The 19,000-nt window shown below is 47.5% G+C and overlaps 1 protein-coding gene across 1 annotated transcript; it reads left to right on the forward strand.

Annotated features, from left to right (window-relative positions):
- The first annotated feature begins 16,889 nt into the window (after window positions 1–16,889).
- On the forward strand, window positions 16,890–18,513 carry LOC127755228 (anthocyanidin-3-O-glucoside rhamnosyltransferase-like). The gene has a single exon (XM_052280884.1). The coding sequence runs from the start codon at window positions 16,890–16,892 to the stop codon at window positions 18,264–18,266; it is 1,377 nt and encodes a 458-aa protein (XP_052136844.1). The 3' UTR covers window positions 18,267–18,513.
- The last annotated feature ends 487 nt before the right edge of the window (window positions 18,514–19,000 follow it).

The following is a 19,000-nucleotide window of genomic DNA, read 5'->3' on the forward strand; positions in this document are numbered from 1 at the left end:
TACCATTTCCCTGGATCAAGTAGTCTGGTACACACGAGTTCATAGCTGAAATACCAAAAGCACATACACGAGAGTCTAGTGCTAATTATTACATCATAAGCCCGCAGGCATTCTCTTAAATCATCGAACCAAGCGGTCCGGAATACATCCAAAAGCAGAAATAGATGAGGCAGCGGAATTCAGGCAGCGGCATGCCATTGCCACAGGCAACGACCGTAACTAAGACCTACTGAGCGCCATCGTCTTCATCTCCCTCCTGGTAGTAGGCATAGGGATCCTCCGAAGCTTCATCTCCCACTTCTGATTAATTTTATATTTGCAAGGGTGAGTACCAACCGTACTCAGCAAGCCACCACAGCAAGAAATGCACATGATAGGGGTATTCAAAGGATAGCTATGGTTCCTTTGCGCAAAGCCAGTTTTGTAATTCTTTTCGCAAGCCTAAGACCTAGCACAGACTAACCAAATTTTAGTACCAGCGTTCATATTAAACAATGACGGTTCTGTCCACCATCCATTGTGATCCCAAGGATAGCTTCCCGCCATCGAGTCGTTATGGTTTTCTGAGGACGTCCACATTCCCACCTCTCAGGAAGTGGCTCCATCAGCATAAAAATCATCATGCAATATCCCATCCCACACAGGTTAAGAATTTAGAGTCTAGCCAAGTGTAATACATGTCCCGGTGCTCAATAACCGCGAGCACGGCTATTCGAATAGATTTGGTTTACTCACACTGCAGTGGATGTACACTTTACCCGCACTCCGCAACTGCCCAACACATGAGCCTCGTCCCAACACATGAGACGCGTCACGGCAAAGCTTTTCGATAACCTCGCATTGGCAGTACCCGCTCCATGAACTTAAATCCTCATGCACTCTAGGCGTCCATGTTTCTAGCAGCGAGAGGAGTTCTGGCGCTCCCGGGAAAGAGAAGTCTCACACACATATTAAATTATAGTTCAAGTTAAGTTCTCTCTCTCACACACTCATGGCAGTCCTACCAATGGCGACACCGATGTAGGGCACGCCTCTCGGCCCTACCTCAACGGCTGTCCCATCGTAGCGCACCTGCCTCACTCAGGGGTGAACCATCTATGCAGGGATACTGCCTCCGCTCGGCTATCTAATCCGCTAGGTCTATACCCATTCGAGAAGTACGGTTGTACGGGGGTCGTTTCATGCTTAACTTCATGGCTCGGTCCTTAATTGACCGGGGACGGTACTAGCCTTTTCCAGATACCACCCAAATCCTCCGTCCGCCCCAGTCGAAAATAGTTGTTTTAGTTTTATTTTTTTTTCCTTTCACAAATCATGTCATCAATATCATGGCAATGTGGCGCTCATGTCTCCACATGCCGCATCTCAATTACCTTCCCAAAGGTAATTGCCCAAGCATATAGCATTTGATAAATATGAGTATGCATAATTCTAGAATAGCATTTCTAAGCAATTGTCATAATTGACGACTAGGGACTCATACGTAAACATGGTTACGAAGGAATAAGGGCAAACAATAATCAAGGCATGGCATAATCACAAGTAGGATGTTCATCATTGCATGCAATTTTATTTGTAAACAAAATAATTTCGCAATTGGGATCAACATGTTCAAGGAATAGTGATGACTTGCCTTGCTCAATGTTTTGCGGGTCTTGACCTTCGCTTGGATCCGCAACTCCCTCGGGCTCTATAGTTACGTGCGAAAATTGATTTGAATTCGGTTAGAATTCAAATTAAAATCCAAATAAATCCAAATAAAGGTCGAATGCGAAAGTCGATTTCTTTATATTAACTTTATTATTCGTGAACTAAGGCAAGCCCAATTTCGATTCAAACTATTTTGCGGGTATAAATATTTTGTTGTCATAAGTTTTTAATTTAATCTAACCGAGCATTATATCCATATAATAGGTTAGACATTTCTATTGCGAGCTAAACATCGGACGGAATCCTAAAATTATCTTATAATATTATACGATTTAATTTAGTCTATGGCTAAATGATTAAATATAATATACGTCTAAAATTCCTAGTGATTAAATCCGAATTTCTATCGTGAATCGATTTCTTATAGAGATTACCCAAATATAATTTATAATAGCCTATAAGAATTCATCTAATTAATTATATCTAAATTACTACCGCGAATTGATCATTTGTAGAGATCATTAAAAACAATCTACAATAATCTATATAATTCACCTAATTGTTTAGTTTTTAAATACATCTATGATTATAGCATTATTTTGCAAATACTATATTTTCGTTAATCCTATACTTAAATTCTAATATTTTTTTTTTTAAGTGTCCTAAATTTCTCCTAATTTTTCCTACTTATTTCCTTCTCTTTCCCCCTTTTTCTTTTCCTTTTCTTTTCTTTTCTTTTTCTCTTCCTTCTTTTCTTTTCTCCCTCTCTCTTCTCTCTTTTCCTTCCTTCTTCCTCTCTCTTCTCTCTTTTCTTTTCTTCTTCCTCCACCCGGCTCCTCCCTGTCTCTCTCTCTCTCGGCTCCCTCTCTCCCTACCCGAGCGGCGACGGCGGTGGACGCGAAGGGGGAAAGGCGGCTCACCGGCGGCGGCGGTGGCGGCGACGACGGCGACGGCGGCGCAAGGCGGCGACGCACGGCGCGGCGGCTCCGGGGCGACGGCGCGGCGGCTTCGAAGGTGGCGGCGCGGCGGCACGACAACGGCGGCGCGGCGGCGTGACGACGGCGGTGCGTGGAGAAGGGGAAGAGGGAGAGGAGGAGGGAATGGAGTGGGGTGGAGGAGAGGATGGAGTTTTATAGGGGAGAGGAGGGGAAGGAAAGAGAATGGAAGGGGCGACGCGACGGCGGCGCGGCGGCGCGGGGCGCGAGGCGGCGACGGGACGCACGGCGACGGGACGTCGACGGCGGCGGCGACAGCGGCGGCGCGCGGCTCGGGGCGGGACGCGACGGGCGGTGACGCGACGGTAGCGCGGCGCGGCGGCGACGGGGCGAGACGACGGGCGAGCGGCGATGGGACGGGCGGGCGGCTCGGGGCGCGAGGCAGCACGGCACGGGGCGGCGATGGGACGGCGCGACGGAATGGCGGCGAGCGACGCGTGACGGCACGGGCGCGGGGCGCGAGGCGGCGGCACGGTCCTCGGGATGACGCGACGGGCGGCAGCGGCGACGCGACGGCGGCGGCACGAGGCGCGGGACGATGGCGACCCACGGCGATGGCGACGGCGCGCGGCGCGACAGCGGCGACGCGATGGACGGGCGGCGATGGCGACGGCGCGACGACGTTGGCGCGGCACGGCAGGGGCGGCACGGCGCTCGAGGCGGCGCGCGGCGTGAGGCGGCGACGCGACACCAGCGCGGCGCGGCAGCGGCGACGCGACGGCGATGGGACGCGCGGGCGCGGGGCGCGAGGCCGACGGCGACGCGACGGCGACGATGGCGACGGCGGCGCGGCGGGCGGGCAGCGCGCGGGCGAGCAGCGCGAGCGGCAGGGGAGGGGTTAGGGCTAGGGACGCGATCGAACACCTTCGCCATAATGAACAGTGCATTTTCTTATTTATTCCACTTTTAGTCTATTTCCCCTATAAATTTGATTCTATAATTTCTAATCTTTGTATTCATGAATTTTACTCAACATTTGTGTTATTCCGACTAATGGATTCACTTAAAATTAATATTACCCATTTTTATTTTTATATGATTTATTTGAGTTTTTTTAATTAGGGTTAACTCTTATTCCATCGTATTTTAATTGATCCAAATACGGTCGCGATAATATTTTATTTATTCCTATCCACACCTAATCTTTATTTTAGTTTATATTTATTTTACCAACTTGTTTTTATGGTTTATTCCTAATTAACTATTCTTTACTCACGGTTAGTAAACTTCGAGATCAAATCCAAATAAAATAAGCGAATAGGATCGGCATGATGCAATTAATTTTTAAAGTTTTTGAAAATCCGTATTTTTAGAGTTTAGATTTTTGTCGGTCGAATTTTCAGGGTGTTACAAACCTACCCCCCTTAAATAAATCTCGTCCCGAGATTTCTTACCAGTTTTCGAATAGATGCGGGTATTCTGTCCTCAAGAATTCTTCGCTTTCCCAGGTGGCTTCGTCCTCGGTGTGATTACTCCATTGTACCTTGTACATACGCCACACTTTGCTCCTAGTCCTCTTTTCGGCTTCATCCAATATCCGGACCGGGTGTTCTGGATACGTAAGATCATTGCTAATGTGAATCTCTTCCAGCGGAGCTTGTTTTTCCGGCACTCGTAAGCATTTCTTTAATTGAGACACATGGAAGACTGGGTGCACATCAGCGATATTCTCTGGTAACTGTAACTGATAGGCAACTTCTCCTCGTCTTGCGACGATCTGAAAAGGTCCCACATATCTTGGTGCTAGTTTTCCTTTGACCTTAAACCTTTTTGTTCCCCTCATCGGAGAAACCTTTAAATAAACGTAATCTCCTTCCTTAAATTCCAGGTTTCTTCTTCGGGTGTCGGCATAACTCTTTTGTCGTGATTGTGCTACCTTTAAACGGTCACGGATCAAGCGAACCTTTTCTTCGGCTTCTTGGATAATGTCAGGTCCAAATACCGCCCGTTCTCCAGTCTCGGACCACATTAGCGGGGTACGACATCGTCGACCAAACAATGCCTCATTGGGTGACATCTTTAGGCTTGCTTGAAAGCTGTTGTTGTAGGAGAATTCGGCGTAGGGCAAACATCTCTCCCAGTCCTTGCTAAAATCCAGCGCACAAGCTCTCAGCATGTCCTCCAGGACCTGATTGGTTCTCTCCGTCTGGCCATCTGTCTGTGGATGATAAGCTATGCTAAACGCAAGGTAACTTCCTAGGGCTTCATGGACTTTCTCCCAGAATTGCGAGGTAAACTGTGTGCCTCGATCAGATATAATCCTCTTAGGTACACCATGAAGACATACTACCCTGGTCATGTATAACTCGGCTAGCTTGGCACTGCTGTAATTCGTCTTAACGGGGATGAACCTCGCCGTCTTGGTGAGTCGATCCACGATCACCCAAATGGAATCATATCCTGTTGCGGTCTTGGGCAATCCAACAATAAAATCCATACCTATCTCATCCCATTTCCACTCGGGAATCCTAAGGGGTTGCAGCAAGCCTGCCGGTCGCTGATGCTCAGCCTTCACCTTTTGGCACACGTCACAGAGTGCTACGTATTCCGCCACATCTCTCTTCATGTTGGGCCACCAGTATCCTTCCTTCAGATCTTGATACATCTTCGTACTTCCGGGGTGCAATGAATATGCCAATTCGTGAGCCTCCTTTAAAATTAATCCCCTCAGTTCACCCTGTTCGGGTACGTAAATTCTCTTTTTATACCATAGGATATCTTTTTCGTCGGTTGAAAATTCCTTTGCACGTCCTGCAGCTAAGCGTTCCTTCACCTCTCGGATTTCCTCGTTGTCCTTCTGAGATTCTTCTATTTGGGTTCTCAAAAGAGGTTGAATGTCCAGGGTGTTTATCTGTCCACGAGGTACTATATGTAGGTTCAGCTGAGCTATTTCCTCCCTAAGCTCAGGGACCATCCCTTCCATTCTCAGATGATTGCAATGGCTCTTACGACTCAGAGCGTCGGCCACAACGTTTGCTTTGCCTGGGTGATAGTGAACCTCTAGATCATAGTCCTTGATTAATTCTAACCATCGCCTTTGCCTCAAGTTGAGATCTGACTGGGTGAAGATATACTTCAGACTCTTGTGGTCAGTGTAGATATCGCAATGGTTTCCAATCAGATAATGTCTCCAAATCTTTAGCGCATGAACCACAGCTGCGAGTTCTAGGTCATGAGTAGGGTAGTTTTCCTCATGTGGTCGCAATTGTCGTGACGCATAGGCCACAACCTTTCCGTCCTGCATCAGTACTCCTCCTAGTCCTTGTCTCGATGCATCACAATATATAACAAAGTCTTTCCTATTGTCGGGAAGAACTAAAATAGGCGCCGAGGTCAGCTTTTCTTTGAGCTGCTCAAAGCTTTCCTGACACTGTTCTGACCACGCAAACTTCTTTTCCTTCTTGAGTAGTTGTGTCATTGGTCGGGCTATCTTAGAGAACCCTTCAATGAACCTTCGGTAGTATCCAGCCAAGCCTAGAAAACTTCGAATTTCAGTCCCAGATTTGGGTGCTTTCCATTCCGTAACAGCCTCCACTTTAGCAGGATCCACTGCTACTCCACTGGCCGAGATTACGTGGCCTAGAAAAGCGACTTCTTTTAACCAGAACTCACACTTGCTGAATTTTGCATATAACTTATGCTTCCGAAGTTTCTCGAGTACCAATCGCAAGTGTTCCGCATGTTCTTCCTCATCTTTGGAGTAGATTAGAATATCATCGATGAATACCACCACAAATTTGTCCAAGCAGTCCATGAACACTTTGTTCATAAGATTCATAAAGTATGCCGGGGCGTTGGTTAATCCAAACGACATTACGGTGAACTCGTATAATCCATAGCGTGTTGAGAACGCGGTTTTGGGTATATCCCCGGTCCTAATTTTCAATTGGTGGTATCCTGACCGAAGGTCAATCTTAGAGAACACCTTAGCTCCTTTGAGTTGATCAAAAAGATCATCAATCCGTGGTAATGGATACTTGTTTTTGATAGTTACTTCGTTCAGTGAGCGGTAGTCCACACACATTCTCATGCTACCATCTTTCTTCTTGACGAATAGCACTGGGGCTCCCCAAGGTGACGAACTGGGGCGTACAAAACCCTTTTCTTGCAACTCCCTGATTTGCCTTTTAAGTTCTTCTAACTCATTGACCGGCATCCGATATGGTCTCTTGGATATGGGGGCAGTTCCGGGTATCAGGTCAATAATGAACTCTATGTCACGATCTGGTGGCATTCCAGGTAAATCTTCTGGGAACACATCAGGAAATCGCTGCACTACGGGCATTCCCTTTAGGGGTAGCATGGTAAATATACCTCCAGCACGTTCGGTTAGCCTAGGATCTTGATCCATGGTTGCTCTCATATCTGATCCCCAGGGTGTGGTCAGGGTAACTTCTCTACGTCTACAGTCAATTACTCCTCTATGCTTTGCTAGCCAATCCATACCCAATATAACATCAAGGGTCTGTGGTATCAAAACCATAAGGTTGGAAGGAAACACCACATCCCTAAGGCGAATAGGTACGTCAATGCAAGCTGTGTCCACGGCTATTTCACCCCCAGGTGAATGTACTAACATTGGTTGCCTTAGTTTAACTCTGGTTAAATTGTGTTGTTGACTTGCTTTCAAAGATATAAATGAATGCGATGCTCCCGAATCGAAGAGAACTTTAACTGGAGTGGAGTTGAGTGAAAACATACCCATCAGTACGCCTTGGTCTTCCTGGGCCTCTTCAGCTCGAACGTGGTTCACTTGCCCGCGTCCAAATCCGGTAGCGGTCCTGTTAGTCTGCGGAGTCCTGAATAGACCTCGTCCAGCAGCAGGGGTAGCAGTCCCGTGAATAGCCGTTGCATTAGCTCCGGTGCGAATGGGTGTCTTGTTTGGATGAGGACATTTATTGGCGAAATGCCCATACTCTCCACAGTTGAAACAGCTTCCTGGCCTTACTGATCCAGTGGCGGCCTGATTCGGTGTAGGAGCTCGGTTCTGAATGGTAACCGGCCTATGGAAATTGCTGGAGGCGGCAGGTCGACTGGTTGTCACCACTGTTGGTCTCCATGCTGAGGAGGTTGTCCCTTTAGGACGCTGGGGTGCGGTCTGAGGCGGGCGGTTCATGGCAAGCCTCCTTTTACGATTGTGCTCCACGACCTTCCGGTCGTTTTCCAGCCTAACGACCTTATTAATTAAACTCTGGAAACTATCGTGGTCTTGTCCAATCATGGGCCCACGCAACTCGTCATTCAAGCCTTCAATGAATTTGTCGATCTTTTCCTCTTCGTCGGCAAGATCTCCAGTCGCGTAGCGTGCCAACTGAGTGAAACGGTTCAGGTACTCTTGTACTGTGGTATTCCCTTGCCGTAGTCTCCTGAACTCATTCTTCTTCATTCGCATCACTGCGGCAGGCACGAAGTTGTCGCGGAAGGCTGTGGTAAATTCTTCCCAGTTTGGTTCTCCAGCATCTTCTTCCCGAGCTTCTTTGTATGTGTCCCACCAGTCTCCGGCTGGTCCTTCCAATTGGTTTGCCGCAAAGATCACTTTATCGGCCTCCCGTACTCGAACAAGAGTTAGCTTCTTCTCAATGACCCTTAACCAATCTTCAGCATCCATAGGTTCTTCAGCTGTGGCGAATGTGGGTGGCTTGGTCCTCATAAATTCTCCAAAGCTTGATCCGCCGCGGTTGCCTTGGTTATTTGCGATGGCTTGCAGAAGTTGGGTTTGGGTGGCCATAATTCCGGCCAGAGTGGTTAAGTCAGGTGTCTGAGTTTCATCATTGCTAGTTGTTGCCCGACGTCGGCTTGCCATCTGTGCAGGTTGATTGATTGAGTAAGTATCCTAATTCTCTAGCTATCTTTTAAGGCTTTATCCCATTAAGGGGGGGGATTGTTTTGATGTGAACTTTGTTTTGCCAGCATGGTGGAATAAACTCATTTATAACACAACAACAATAGATATCATAAATAACATCACAGAGTTTCACAAATAGTACATAAATCATGATGCAATCGACTGCATACATACGCAGTCCAAATAAGATTCATCCAAAGATACATTGAACTATTCATCAAACTACTCGTCCATCTAGGTAGGGAGGGGGGGTGTCTCGCATACTATCCAAAAACTAACTGAGGCGAGATCGTAGCTGCAATAATCCTCCAGTCTAGTCTTCCAGCCATCCGCAGGATCCTGGGGCAGGTAGAGGGTGGTCGCTGGCACGCGCAAACCTGAGTCCCTACGGCTCAGAAGTAGTGGCCTCTGGATCTGGCTTGGGCCTCTTGCCCGGAGGTCGTGTGCTCTTGCGAGCAGTGCTGAGGGTGCGAGGGCCTCCGAGGAAGGTGATGCGGGGAACAGGGGTCTCATCCTCTGAAGGATCAGTGATGTCTGGCTCGATCTCTGGCTCGGTGTCGGTCCCCTCTGTCTTGAAGTCGACCTGGATCGGAGTCTCCAAACTAGAACCCAGCTGCGGAGAAGGTGTAGGGATCAGTGGAGTGTGCACAATCTCCGGGGCAGGTGGCTGTGTCACTGTCGGGTCCACCAGGTAAGGTGCTGACTCGGTAGCTAGCATACTAGCCTCTCCCAGAAGAGCGTGGAACGCTGGTGGGTATGGCGGGGTGAGGAAGAAGTAGCGGTCACGGCCTACTGCTGTGGAAGTAGAAGCCCCTGTGGTGCTGATCGTGGCTGCTCGAAGCTGCTCCTCCAGCTGGCTGACGTGCTCCTGACTCTCTCTCAGCTGCTCCTCCAGTGTATCCATCATCCCGCGGCGGTCGTTGTACTGGTCAGATAACTGCTGGAACTGGTCGCCGTGGACCTGGAGCTGTGCCTTCAGTGAGTCTATCTCACTGCCCCAAGCCTGGTGCTCCTCCTCCAGCTGAAGCTGCTGCACTGTGAGGTCGGTCACCTCAGTCACTAACTCTCCCATACGTCTCTGGTGGTCGTCAATCTCCAACAGAGCCTCCTCGTAGTAGTCATCTACTGCCTCAGCCCATCGTGACAACCGAGTCACCATTGGGTTGTAGCAGCAGGGCGTGTCCTGAACTGTGCAAACTGAGTTGCCCTCCTCCCGGAACGGGTGATGAGCAAACTCGGTACTCGCTAACTCAGCTCGGTGGATAGAGCTGAGTCGGAGGAAGGCCTCCCGGGCTGCATCCTGCATCGCGGTCTCTGGCAAGTCTCGGTAGTGACGTGTCTGAAAACTATAATCCAACTCGGAGGGGACTCGGGGGTGAACCTCGACCTGAGCCTCCCAAACTGAACCACACTGTCTCACTCGGTATGACGGGAACCCAGAGTATCGCAGACGCCTCAACATCCGATGCAGCTCAATGACATACCCCTCTGATTGAGGTAAGCTCAACTCCCAGGTAGCGGGTGAATCCTGGTCTGCCATCTAAGTTTTAAGAAAAATCCAAAGTCAGCTAAGAGTAAAACTTGTTTTATGAAGAAAATAGTTAAGAGTAAGATGAAAATCGTTCCGAGTTTTGTAAACATAGCGTTTTTATTTTTGAAAGTATTACTAAATGGGAATTTCTCCCTTGGCCAACTTAAAAAAAAAAGGGGTGGGGCGCTTTTTTGGTCTTTCCTACAGTCGTATGGCTCTGATACCAGCTCTGTGGACCCCCGTTTCTATAACAGGAATCATTCGTGTAAACAGTACCATTTCCCTGGATCAAGTAGTCTGGTACACACGAGTTCATAGCTGAAATACCAAAAGCACATACACGAGAGTCTAGTGCTAATTATTACATCGTAAGCCCGCAGGCATTCTCTTAAATCATCGAACCAAGCGGTCCGGAATACATCCAAAAGCAGAAATAGATGAGGCAGCGGAATTCAGGCAGCGGCATGCCATTGCCACAGGCAACGACCGTAACTAAGACCTACTGAGCGCCATCGTCTTCATCTCCCTCCTGGTAGTAGGCATAGGGATCCTCCGAAGCTTCATCTCCCACTTCTGATTAATTTTATATTTGCAAGGGTGAGTACCAACCGTACTCAGCAAGCCACCACAGCAAGAAATGCACATGATAGGGGTATTCAAAGGATAGCTATGGTTCCTTTGCGCAAAGCCAGTTTTGTAATTCTTTTCGCAAGCCTAAGACCTAGCACAGACTAACCAAATTTTAGTACCAGCGTTCATATTAAACAATGACGGTTCTGTCCACCATCCATTGTGATCCCAAGGATAGCTTCCCGCCATCGAGTCGTTATGGTTTTCTGAGGACGTCCACATTCCCACCTCTCAGGAAGTGGCTCCATCAGCATAAAAATCATCATGCAATATCCCATCCCACACAGGTTAAGAATTTAGAGTCTAGCCAAGTGTAATACATGTCCCGGTGCTCAATAACCGCGAGCACGGCTATTCGAATAGATTTGGTTTACTCACACTGCAGTGGATGTACACTTTACCCGCACTCCGCAACTGCCCAACACATGAGCCTCGTCCCAACACATGAGACGCGTCACGGCAAAGCTTTTCGATAACCTCGCATTGGCAGTACCCGCTCCATGAACTTAAATCCTCATGCACTCTAGGCGTCCATGTTTCTAGCAGCGAGAGGAGTTCTGGCGCTCCCGGGAAAGAGAAGTCTCACACACATATTAAATTATAGTTCAAGTTAAGTTCTCTCTCTCACACACTCATGGCAGTCCTACCAATGGCGACACCGATGTAGGGCACGCCTCTCGGCCCTACCTCAACGGCTGTCCCATCGTAGCGCACCTGCCTCACTCAGGGGTGAACCATCTATGCAGGGATACTGCCTCCGCTCGGCTATCTAATCCGCTAGGTCTATACCCATTCGAGAAGTACGGTTGTACGGGGGTCGTTTCATGCTTAACTTCATGGCTCGGTCCTTAATTGACCGGGGACGGTACTAGCCTTTTCCAGATACCACCCAAATCCTCCGTCCGCCCCAGTCGAAAATAGTTGTTTTAGTTTTATTTTTTTTTCCTTTCACAAATCATGTCATCAATATCATGGCAATGTGGCGCTCATGTCTCCACATGCCGCATCTCAATTACCTTCCCAAAGGTAATTGCCCAAGCATATAGCATTTGATAAATATGAGTATGCATAATTCTAGAATAGCATTTCTAAGCAATTGTCATAATTGACGACTAGGGACTCATACGTAAACATGGTTACGAAGGAATAAGGGCAAACAATAATCAAGGCATGGCATAATCACAAGTAGGATGTTCATCATTGCATGCAATTTTATTTGTAAACAAAATAATTTCGCAATTGGGATCAACATGTTCAAGGAATAGTGATGACTTGCCTTGCTCAATGTTTTGCGGGTCTTGACCTTCGCTTGGATCCGCAACTCCCTCGGGCTCTATAGTTACGTGCGAAAATTGATTTGAATTCGGTTAGAATTCAAATTAAAATCCAAATAAATCCAAATAAAGGTCGAATGCGAAAGTCGATTTCTTTATATTAACTTTATTATTCGTGAACTAAGGCAAGCCCAATTTCGATTCAAACTATTTTGCGGGTATAAATATTTTGTTGTCATAAGTTTTTAATTTAATCTAACCGAGCATTATATCCATATAATAGGTTAGACATTTCTATTGCGAGCTAAACATCGGACGGAATCCTAAAATTATCTTATAATATTATACGATTTAATTTAGTCTATGGCTAAATGATTAAATATAATATACGTCTAAAATTCCTAGTGATTAAATCCGAATTTCTATCGTGAATCGATTTCTTATAGAGATTACCCAAATATAATTTATAATAGCCTATAAGAATTCATCTAATTAATTATATCTAAATTACTACCGCGAATTGATCATTTGTAGAGATCATTAAAAACAATCTACAATAATCTATATAATTCACCTAATTGTTTAGTTTTTAAATACATCTATGATTATAGCATTATTTTGCAAATACTATATTTTCGTTAATCCTATACTTAAATTCTAATATTTTTTTTTTAAGTGTCCTAAATTTCTCCTAATTTTTCCTACTTATTTCCTTCTCTTTCCCCCTTTTTCTTTTCCTTTTCTTTTCTTTTCTTTTTCTCTTCCTTCTTTTCTTTTCTCCCTCTCTCTTCTCTCTTTTCCTTCCTTCTTCCTCTCTCTTCTCTCTTTTCTTTTCTTCTTCCTCCACCCGGCTCCTCCCTGTCTCTCTCTCTCTCGGCTCCCTCTCTCCCTACCCGAGCGGCGACGGCGGTGGACGCGAAGGGGGAAAGGCGGCTCACCGGCGGCGGCGGTGGCGGCGACGACGGCGACGGCGGCGCAAGGCGGCGACGCACGGCGCGGCGGCTCCGGGGCGACGGCGCGGCGGCTTCGAAGGTGGCGGCGCGGCGGCACGACAACGGCGGCGCGGCGGCGTGACGACGGCGGTGCGTGGAGAAGGGGAAGAGGGAGAGGAGGAGGGAATGGAGTGGGGTGGAGGAGAGGATGGAGTTTTATAGGGGAGAGGAGGGGAAGGAAAGAGAATGGAAGGGGCGACGCGACGGCGGCGCGGCGGCGCGGGGCGCGAGGCGGCGACGGGACGCACGGCGACGGGACGTCGACGGCGGCGGCGACAGCGGCGGCGCGCGGCTCGGGGCGGGACGCGACGGGCGGTGACGCGACGGTAGCGCGGCGCGGCGGCGACGGGGCGAGACGACGGGCGAGCGGCGATGGGACGGGCGGGCGGCTCGGGGCGCGAGGCAGCACGGCACGGGGCGGCGATGGGACGGCGCGACGGAATGGCGGCGAGCGACGCGTGACGGCACGGGCGCGGGGCGCGAGGCGGCGGCACGGTCCTCGGGATGACGCGACGGGCGGCAGCGGCGACGCGACGGCGGCGGCACGAGGCGCGGGACGATGGCGACCCATGGCGATGGCGACGGCGCGCGGCGCGACAGCGGCGACGCGATGGACGGGCGGCGATGGCGACGGCGCGGCGACGTTGGCGCGGCACGGCAGGGGCGGCACGGCGCTCGAGGCGGCGCGCGGCGTGAGGCGGCGACGCGACACCAGCGCGGCGCGGCAGCGGCGACGCGACGGCGATGGGACGCGCGGGCGCGGGGCGCGAGGCCGACGGCGACGCGACGGCGACGATGGCGACGGCGGCGCGGCGGGCGGGCAGCGCGCGGGCGAGCAGCGCGAGCGGCAGGGGAGGGGTTAGGGCTAGGGACGCGATCGAACACCTTCGCCATAATGAACAGTGCATTTTCTTATTTATTCCACTTTTAGTCTATTTCCCCTATAAATTTGATTCTATAATTTCTAATCTTTGTATTCATGAATTTTACTCAACATTTGTGTTATTCCGACTAATGGATTCACTTAAAATTAATATTACCCATTTTTATTTTTATATGATTTATTTGAGTTTTTTTAATTAGGGTTAACTCTTATTCCATCGTATTTTAATTGATCCAAATACGGTCGCGATAATATTTTATTTATTCCTATCCACACCTAATCTTTATTTTAGTTTATATTTATTTTACCAACTTGTTTTTATGGTTTATTCCTAATTAACTATTCTTTACTCACGGTTAGTAAACTTCGAGATCAAATCCAAATAAAATAAGCGAATAGGATCGGCATGATGCAATTAATTTTTAAAGTTTTTGAAAATCCGTATTTTTAGAGTTTAGATTTTTGTCGGTCGAATTTTCAGGGTGTTACAATGGGCCACATGCCAAAATGAATCTATTTTTGCTGGCCTCTTAAGTGATCCCTGTGCGAAAATACCCCTCTCCTTCACATATTTTTTTTCTCCCCTCCTTTCTCTTTTCCCTCTAGGCCACTTCATATTTTTTTTGTCACCTCCCATCCTCTCTCTCTTCCACTGCTCTCACCTCTTCTCTCTTTCTTTCTCCTCTCTCTCTCTCCCTCTCCTCTCCTCTCCTCTGCTCCAAGCGGCCAGGAGTAGGTGGCGGCTCAGGACCACTAACGACGATTGGCAGATCATATCCTATGATAAATCTATTATATAATTAAAGGAATAGAAAAAGGTGCCTCCACGTTCGCTCTCATGGCCTAGAAATTCTCACATTAATCGGAGAAAAAGAAAAGGCAGAGTCCATATAGAAATACAATTTAGAAATAGCTGAAATTCGAAATTAAAAAATAAGGAATATTAGAAGAGTAGACTAGAGTTCATATAGAAATACAATTTAGAAATAGTTGAAATTCGGAATTAAAAAATAAGCAATATTAGAAGAGGAGACTAGAGTCCATATAGAAATACAATTAGGAAATAACTAAAATTCAGAATTAAAAAATAAGGAATATTAGAAGAGGAGACTAGAGTCCATATAAAAATACAATTAGGAAATAACTGAAATTCGGAATTAAAAATAAGGAATATTAGAAGTAGAGTATAGAGTCCATATAGAAATACAATTAGGAAATAACTGAAATTCGTAACTAAAAATAAGGAATATTATAAGTAGAGTATAGAGTCCATATTGAAATACAATTAGAAAATAACTGAAATTTGGAATTGAAAAAAAGGAATATTAGAAGTAGAGTATAGAGTCCATATAGAAATACAATTAAGAAAAAAAAAGAAATTCGGAATTAAAAAATAAGGAATATTAAAAGTAAAGTATAGAGTCTATATAGGAATTTAAAACTAACTAAAATTTAGAATAAACATAATAAAATTAAAAGTAGAGTTTAGAGTACGTATAAAAATACAATTTACAAATAACTAAAATTCGAAATTAAGAAAAACATGGGAAGAAGAGTTTAAGGTCAATATAGGAATACAATTTAGAAGTAACTGAAATTCGAAATTAAAAATTAAAGGATATTGAAAAATGAGTTTAGAGTCCACGGAGAAATACAATTAGAAATAATAAAAATTCAGAAATAAAAATAAATAATATTGGAAGAAGAGCATAGAGTCTATATAGAAATACAATTTACAGAAAATTCAGAATTAAAAAAATATATTAAAAGACGAGTCTATAGTCCATATAGGAATATATATAATTTACAAATAACTAAAATTTGATATTAAAGATAATTAAAAACTAACATGTATATAAAATATAATATGAAAATTCAGAAATTAAAATAAATAATATTGGAAGAAGAGCATAGAGTTTATATAGAAATACAATTTACAGAAAATTCGGAATTAAAAAAAGAGTAAAATACACCAGCGGTCCTTAAACTTGTTGTGAGGTTTCACTTAGATCCACGAACTTGCAAAGCGCATATCGAGTTCCCTAAATTTGGTTTATTGTATCATCCCGGTCAAAAGTCGCGTTTAACTGTAGTCTTGCCTACGTGGCACGCCACGTGGACAATGACATGGAATTTTTTTTATTTTTTTCTCCCTTCTTCATTCTTTTCTCTCTTTCTTCCTTCTTTTTTCTCGGTTGTGAGAGGCGGCACGAGGGGAGGGGTTGTCGCAGTGGTGAAAAAAGAAGGAAGAAGGGAGAAAAAAATAAATAAATAAATCCATATCATCGTTCACATGGCGTGCCACGTAGGCAAGACCACGGTCAAACGTGGATTTGGACCGGAATGATACAATAAACTAAGTTTAGAGATCTCGATGTGTGCTTTGCAAGTTCGTGGACCTAAGTGAAACCTCACGGCAAGTTTAAGAACCGCTGGTGCATTTTACTCTTAAAAAAATATTAAAATATGAGTCTAGAGTCCATATAGGAATATATATATAATTTATAACTAACACGCATATAAAATATAATATGAATATTACACATTAGTAGTTTTCTAAAGTTATTGCAAAATTTAAAATTATGTTCTCATTTTAATATATTTGAATAATATAATGAGAAAACATATATACTATTATATGAGAGAAAATATAATGATGCTAGCCGCGCAATCTGCGCGGGCCACCATGCTAGTTTTTAAATATTACATAATACAACAACGAGTTTTTAACTATTTACTTGAATAGAAAATTTCACCCACCCAAAACTGATAGATCCATGCTTGGCTTGTCGACCTGGACACAAGTGGCACGAGCTAGTGCAGAAGATTTTTAAAAGATGGGCTCAATTCATTTCGATAGACAAGTTTAACAAAAACTGATAGATGCATTCTCAATCTCATTTGCCAAGCAAACACTTGCATAATGATTAATGAAATACTTAGTGGTTGACCTTGTGCAGTACGGCTTAATATAAGGCAATGGGGTGTAAAATGCTGCGTAGTGAAAAGCGATCCTCAAACTAAGCATGATACGTGTGGATGCCTGCAGTGCCATGGCTGCCGCCGTTGTCGAGGCCGGCGACGAAGCGATGCACGTCGCGTTGTTCCCGTTCCTTGCCTTCGGCCACATCAGCCCGTTCGCGCAGCTGGCCCGTAGCCTCGTCGCCGTCGGCGGGGTGCGCGTCACGTTCCTGTCGGCGGCGGCCAACGTGGCCCGCGTCGAGGCCATGCTGCCCGCGGACGGCACGGCCGTCGTCGCGGCGCTGCATCTGCCGCGCGTGCCGGGGCTCCCCGTGGGCGCCGAGAGCACGGCGGAGGTCGACGCGGACGGCGCCGAGCTGCTCAAGCTCGCCCTCGACGGCACACGGCCTCAGGTGGAGGCGCTGCTCGCGAGGCTCCGCCCGGACGTCGTGCTCTTCGACTTCGCCACGCCGTGGGTCGCCGACGTCGCCAGGCAGCTCGGCGCTAGGGCGGCGCACTTCTCCGTCTTCACCGCGGTCACCAGCGCGTACCTGACGGTCCCCGCGCGCCGTCGTCTCCACCACGGGGCGGCGTCGTGCCCGACAGTCGACGACCTCGCCACGGCGCCCGTGGGGTTCCCGCCGTCGTCGTCGCTCGCCACCGTGCCGACCTACCAGGCCGCCGACTTCACCTACATGTTCACGAGCTTCCACGGCATGCCCAGCGCGTACGACCGCGTCGCCGCCTGCGACAAGGCCAGCGACGTCCTCGTCTTCAAGACCTGCGCCGAGATGGAAGGCCCCTACATCGAATACATCGCCACGCAATACGACAAGCCCATTCTTGTCACGGGTCCCCTCGTGCCGGAGCCGCCGCATGGCGAGCTGGAGGAGCGGTGGGCGACATGGCTCTCCTCCTTCCCGGACAACGCCGTCGTCTTCGCCTCCTTCGGCAGCGAGACGTTCCTTCCAACCGCCGCCGCGACAGAGCTCCTCCTCGGACTGGAGGCCACCGGCCGGCCGTTCGTCGCCGTGCTCAACTTCCCTAGGAGCGTGGACGCCGAGGCGGAGCTGAAGAAGTGCATGGCGCCGGGGTTCGAGGAGAGGGTGAAGGGGAGGGGTGTCGTCCACTCGGGGTGGGTGCAGCAGCAGCACATCCTGCGGCACCGCAGCGTCGGCTGCTACGTCAACCACGCCGGTTTCAGCTCCGTCGTGGAGGGGCTCGTCGCCGGCTGCCGGCTGGTTCTGCTGCCGATGAAGAGCGACCAGTTCTTCAACGCCGCGCTGCTCGCGCGCGAGCTCCGCGTGGGTACCGAGGTTGCGCGGCGAGATGGCGACGGATGGTTTGGCCATGACGCGGTGCGTGACGCGGTGAACGCGGCGTTCGCCGGCGCCGGTGGAGGGGACGACGACGAGAGGAAGTGGCGGGAGTTCTTGACGGATGACGCCGTGCAAAGGAGATTCGTGGAGGAGTTCGTCAGGGAGCTGAGAAAACTCGTCCTCTGAAGAAAATCAACTTCTTACAAACTTTTTTTTAAACTTGTAACTTTCTATCAAATCAAAACTTTTCTACACACAAATTTTTAACTTTTCCATCGCATCATTCTAATTTTAACGTGAACTAAACACACCCAAAAGTCTATCGTGAAATAAGGTGTTGTTGTACCTCGCTGTAAAAATATGGTGTCATGTTATTGTTTGATTTTAGTCTCTTTTTTTTAAAAGTCTTTGTTGATACTTCGTATCAAAGTACTACTTGTCCTAAAATATAAGTATATTTAGTTATAAATATGGACACACAGCTTAAAACGTAAGTATTTTTAGCTATAAATCTTCATATAAAAAATATAAATATTTTTATATTTATAAGGTGAGTTCTGGTGTGGTGGCGGCGTGGCGTTCATGGGCGAGCCCTCGAGCACGGCCTTCAGTCGTGTATGTCAATGACCAGTGGTAGTGGTCCCAACGTGGAGTGGAGAAGAAGATAAGTCGTGTCATCACTTAAACGCGACGCGACGTGGCGCCACTTGTGCCGAAGGACACGGTGTCGATCGAGCAGGTTAATTATGGGCACGGGAGCAACGGGGGTGCAACGTGCACGCGTGGGCTGATTGACGATGGAAGGAAGCGGCGTCCACGGCTTTGGTCGCGCGCGTGAAGGATCGTCGGGAGAGCTCGGCATGTCCGTTAGGTACCGCATGGTAAACGGGGAATTTAACTATTTACCACTTTTAGGTTGG

Source organism: Oryza glaberrima, chromosome 11 (genome assembly GCF_000147395.1).
Source record: "Oryza glaberrima chromosome 11, OglaRS2, whole genome shotgun sequence".
Taxonomy (NCBI): domain Eukaryota; kingdom Viridiplantae; phylum Streptophyta; class Magnoliopsida; order Poales; family Poaceae; genus Oryza; species Oryza glaberrima.

What these genes read in the sequence shown, in the direction of transcription:
- LOC127755228 (XM_052280884.1), top strand. Translation starts at nt 16,890, where the DNA reads ATGCACGTCGCGTTGTTCCCGTTCCTTGCCTTCGGCCACATCAGCCCG.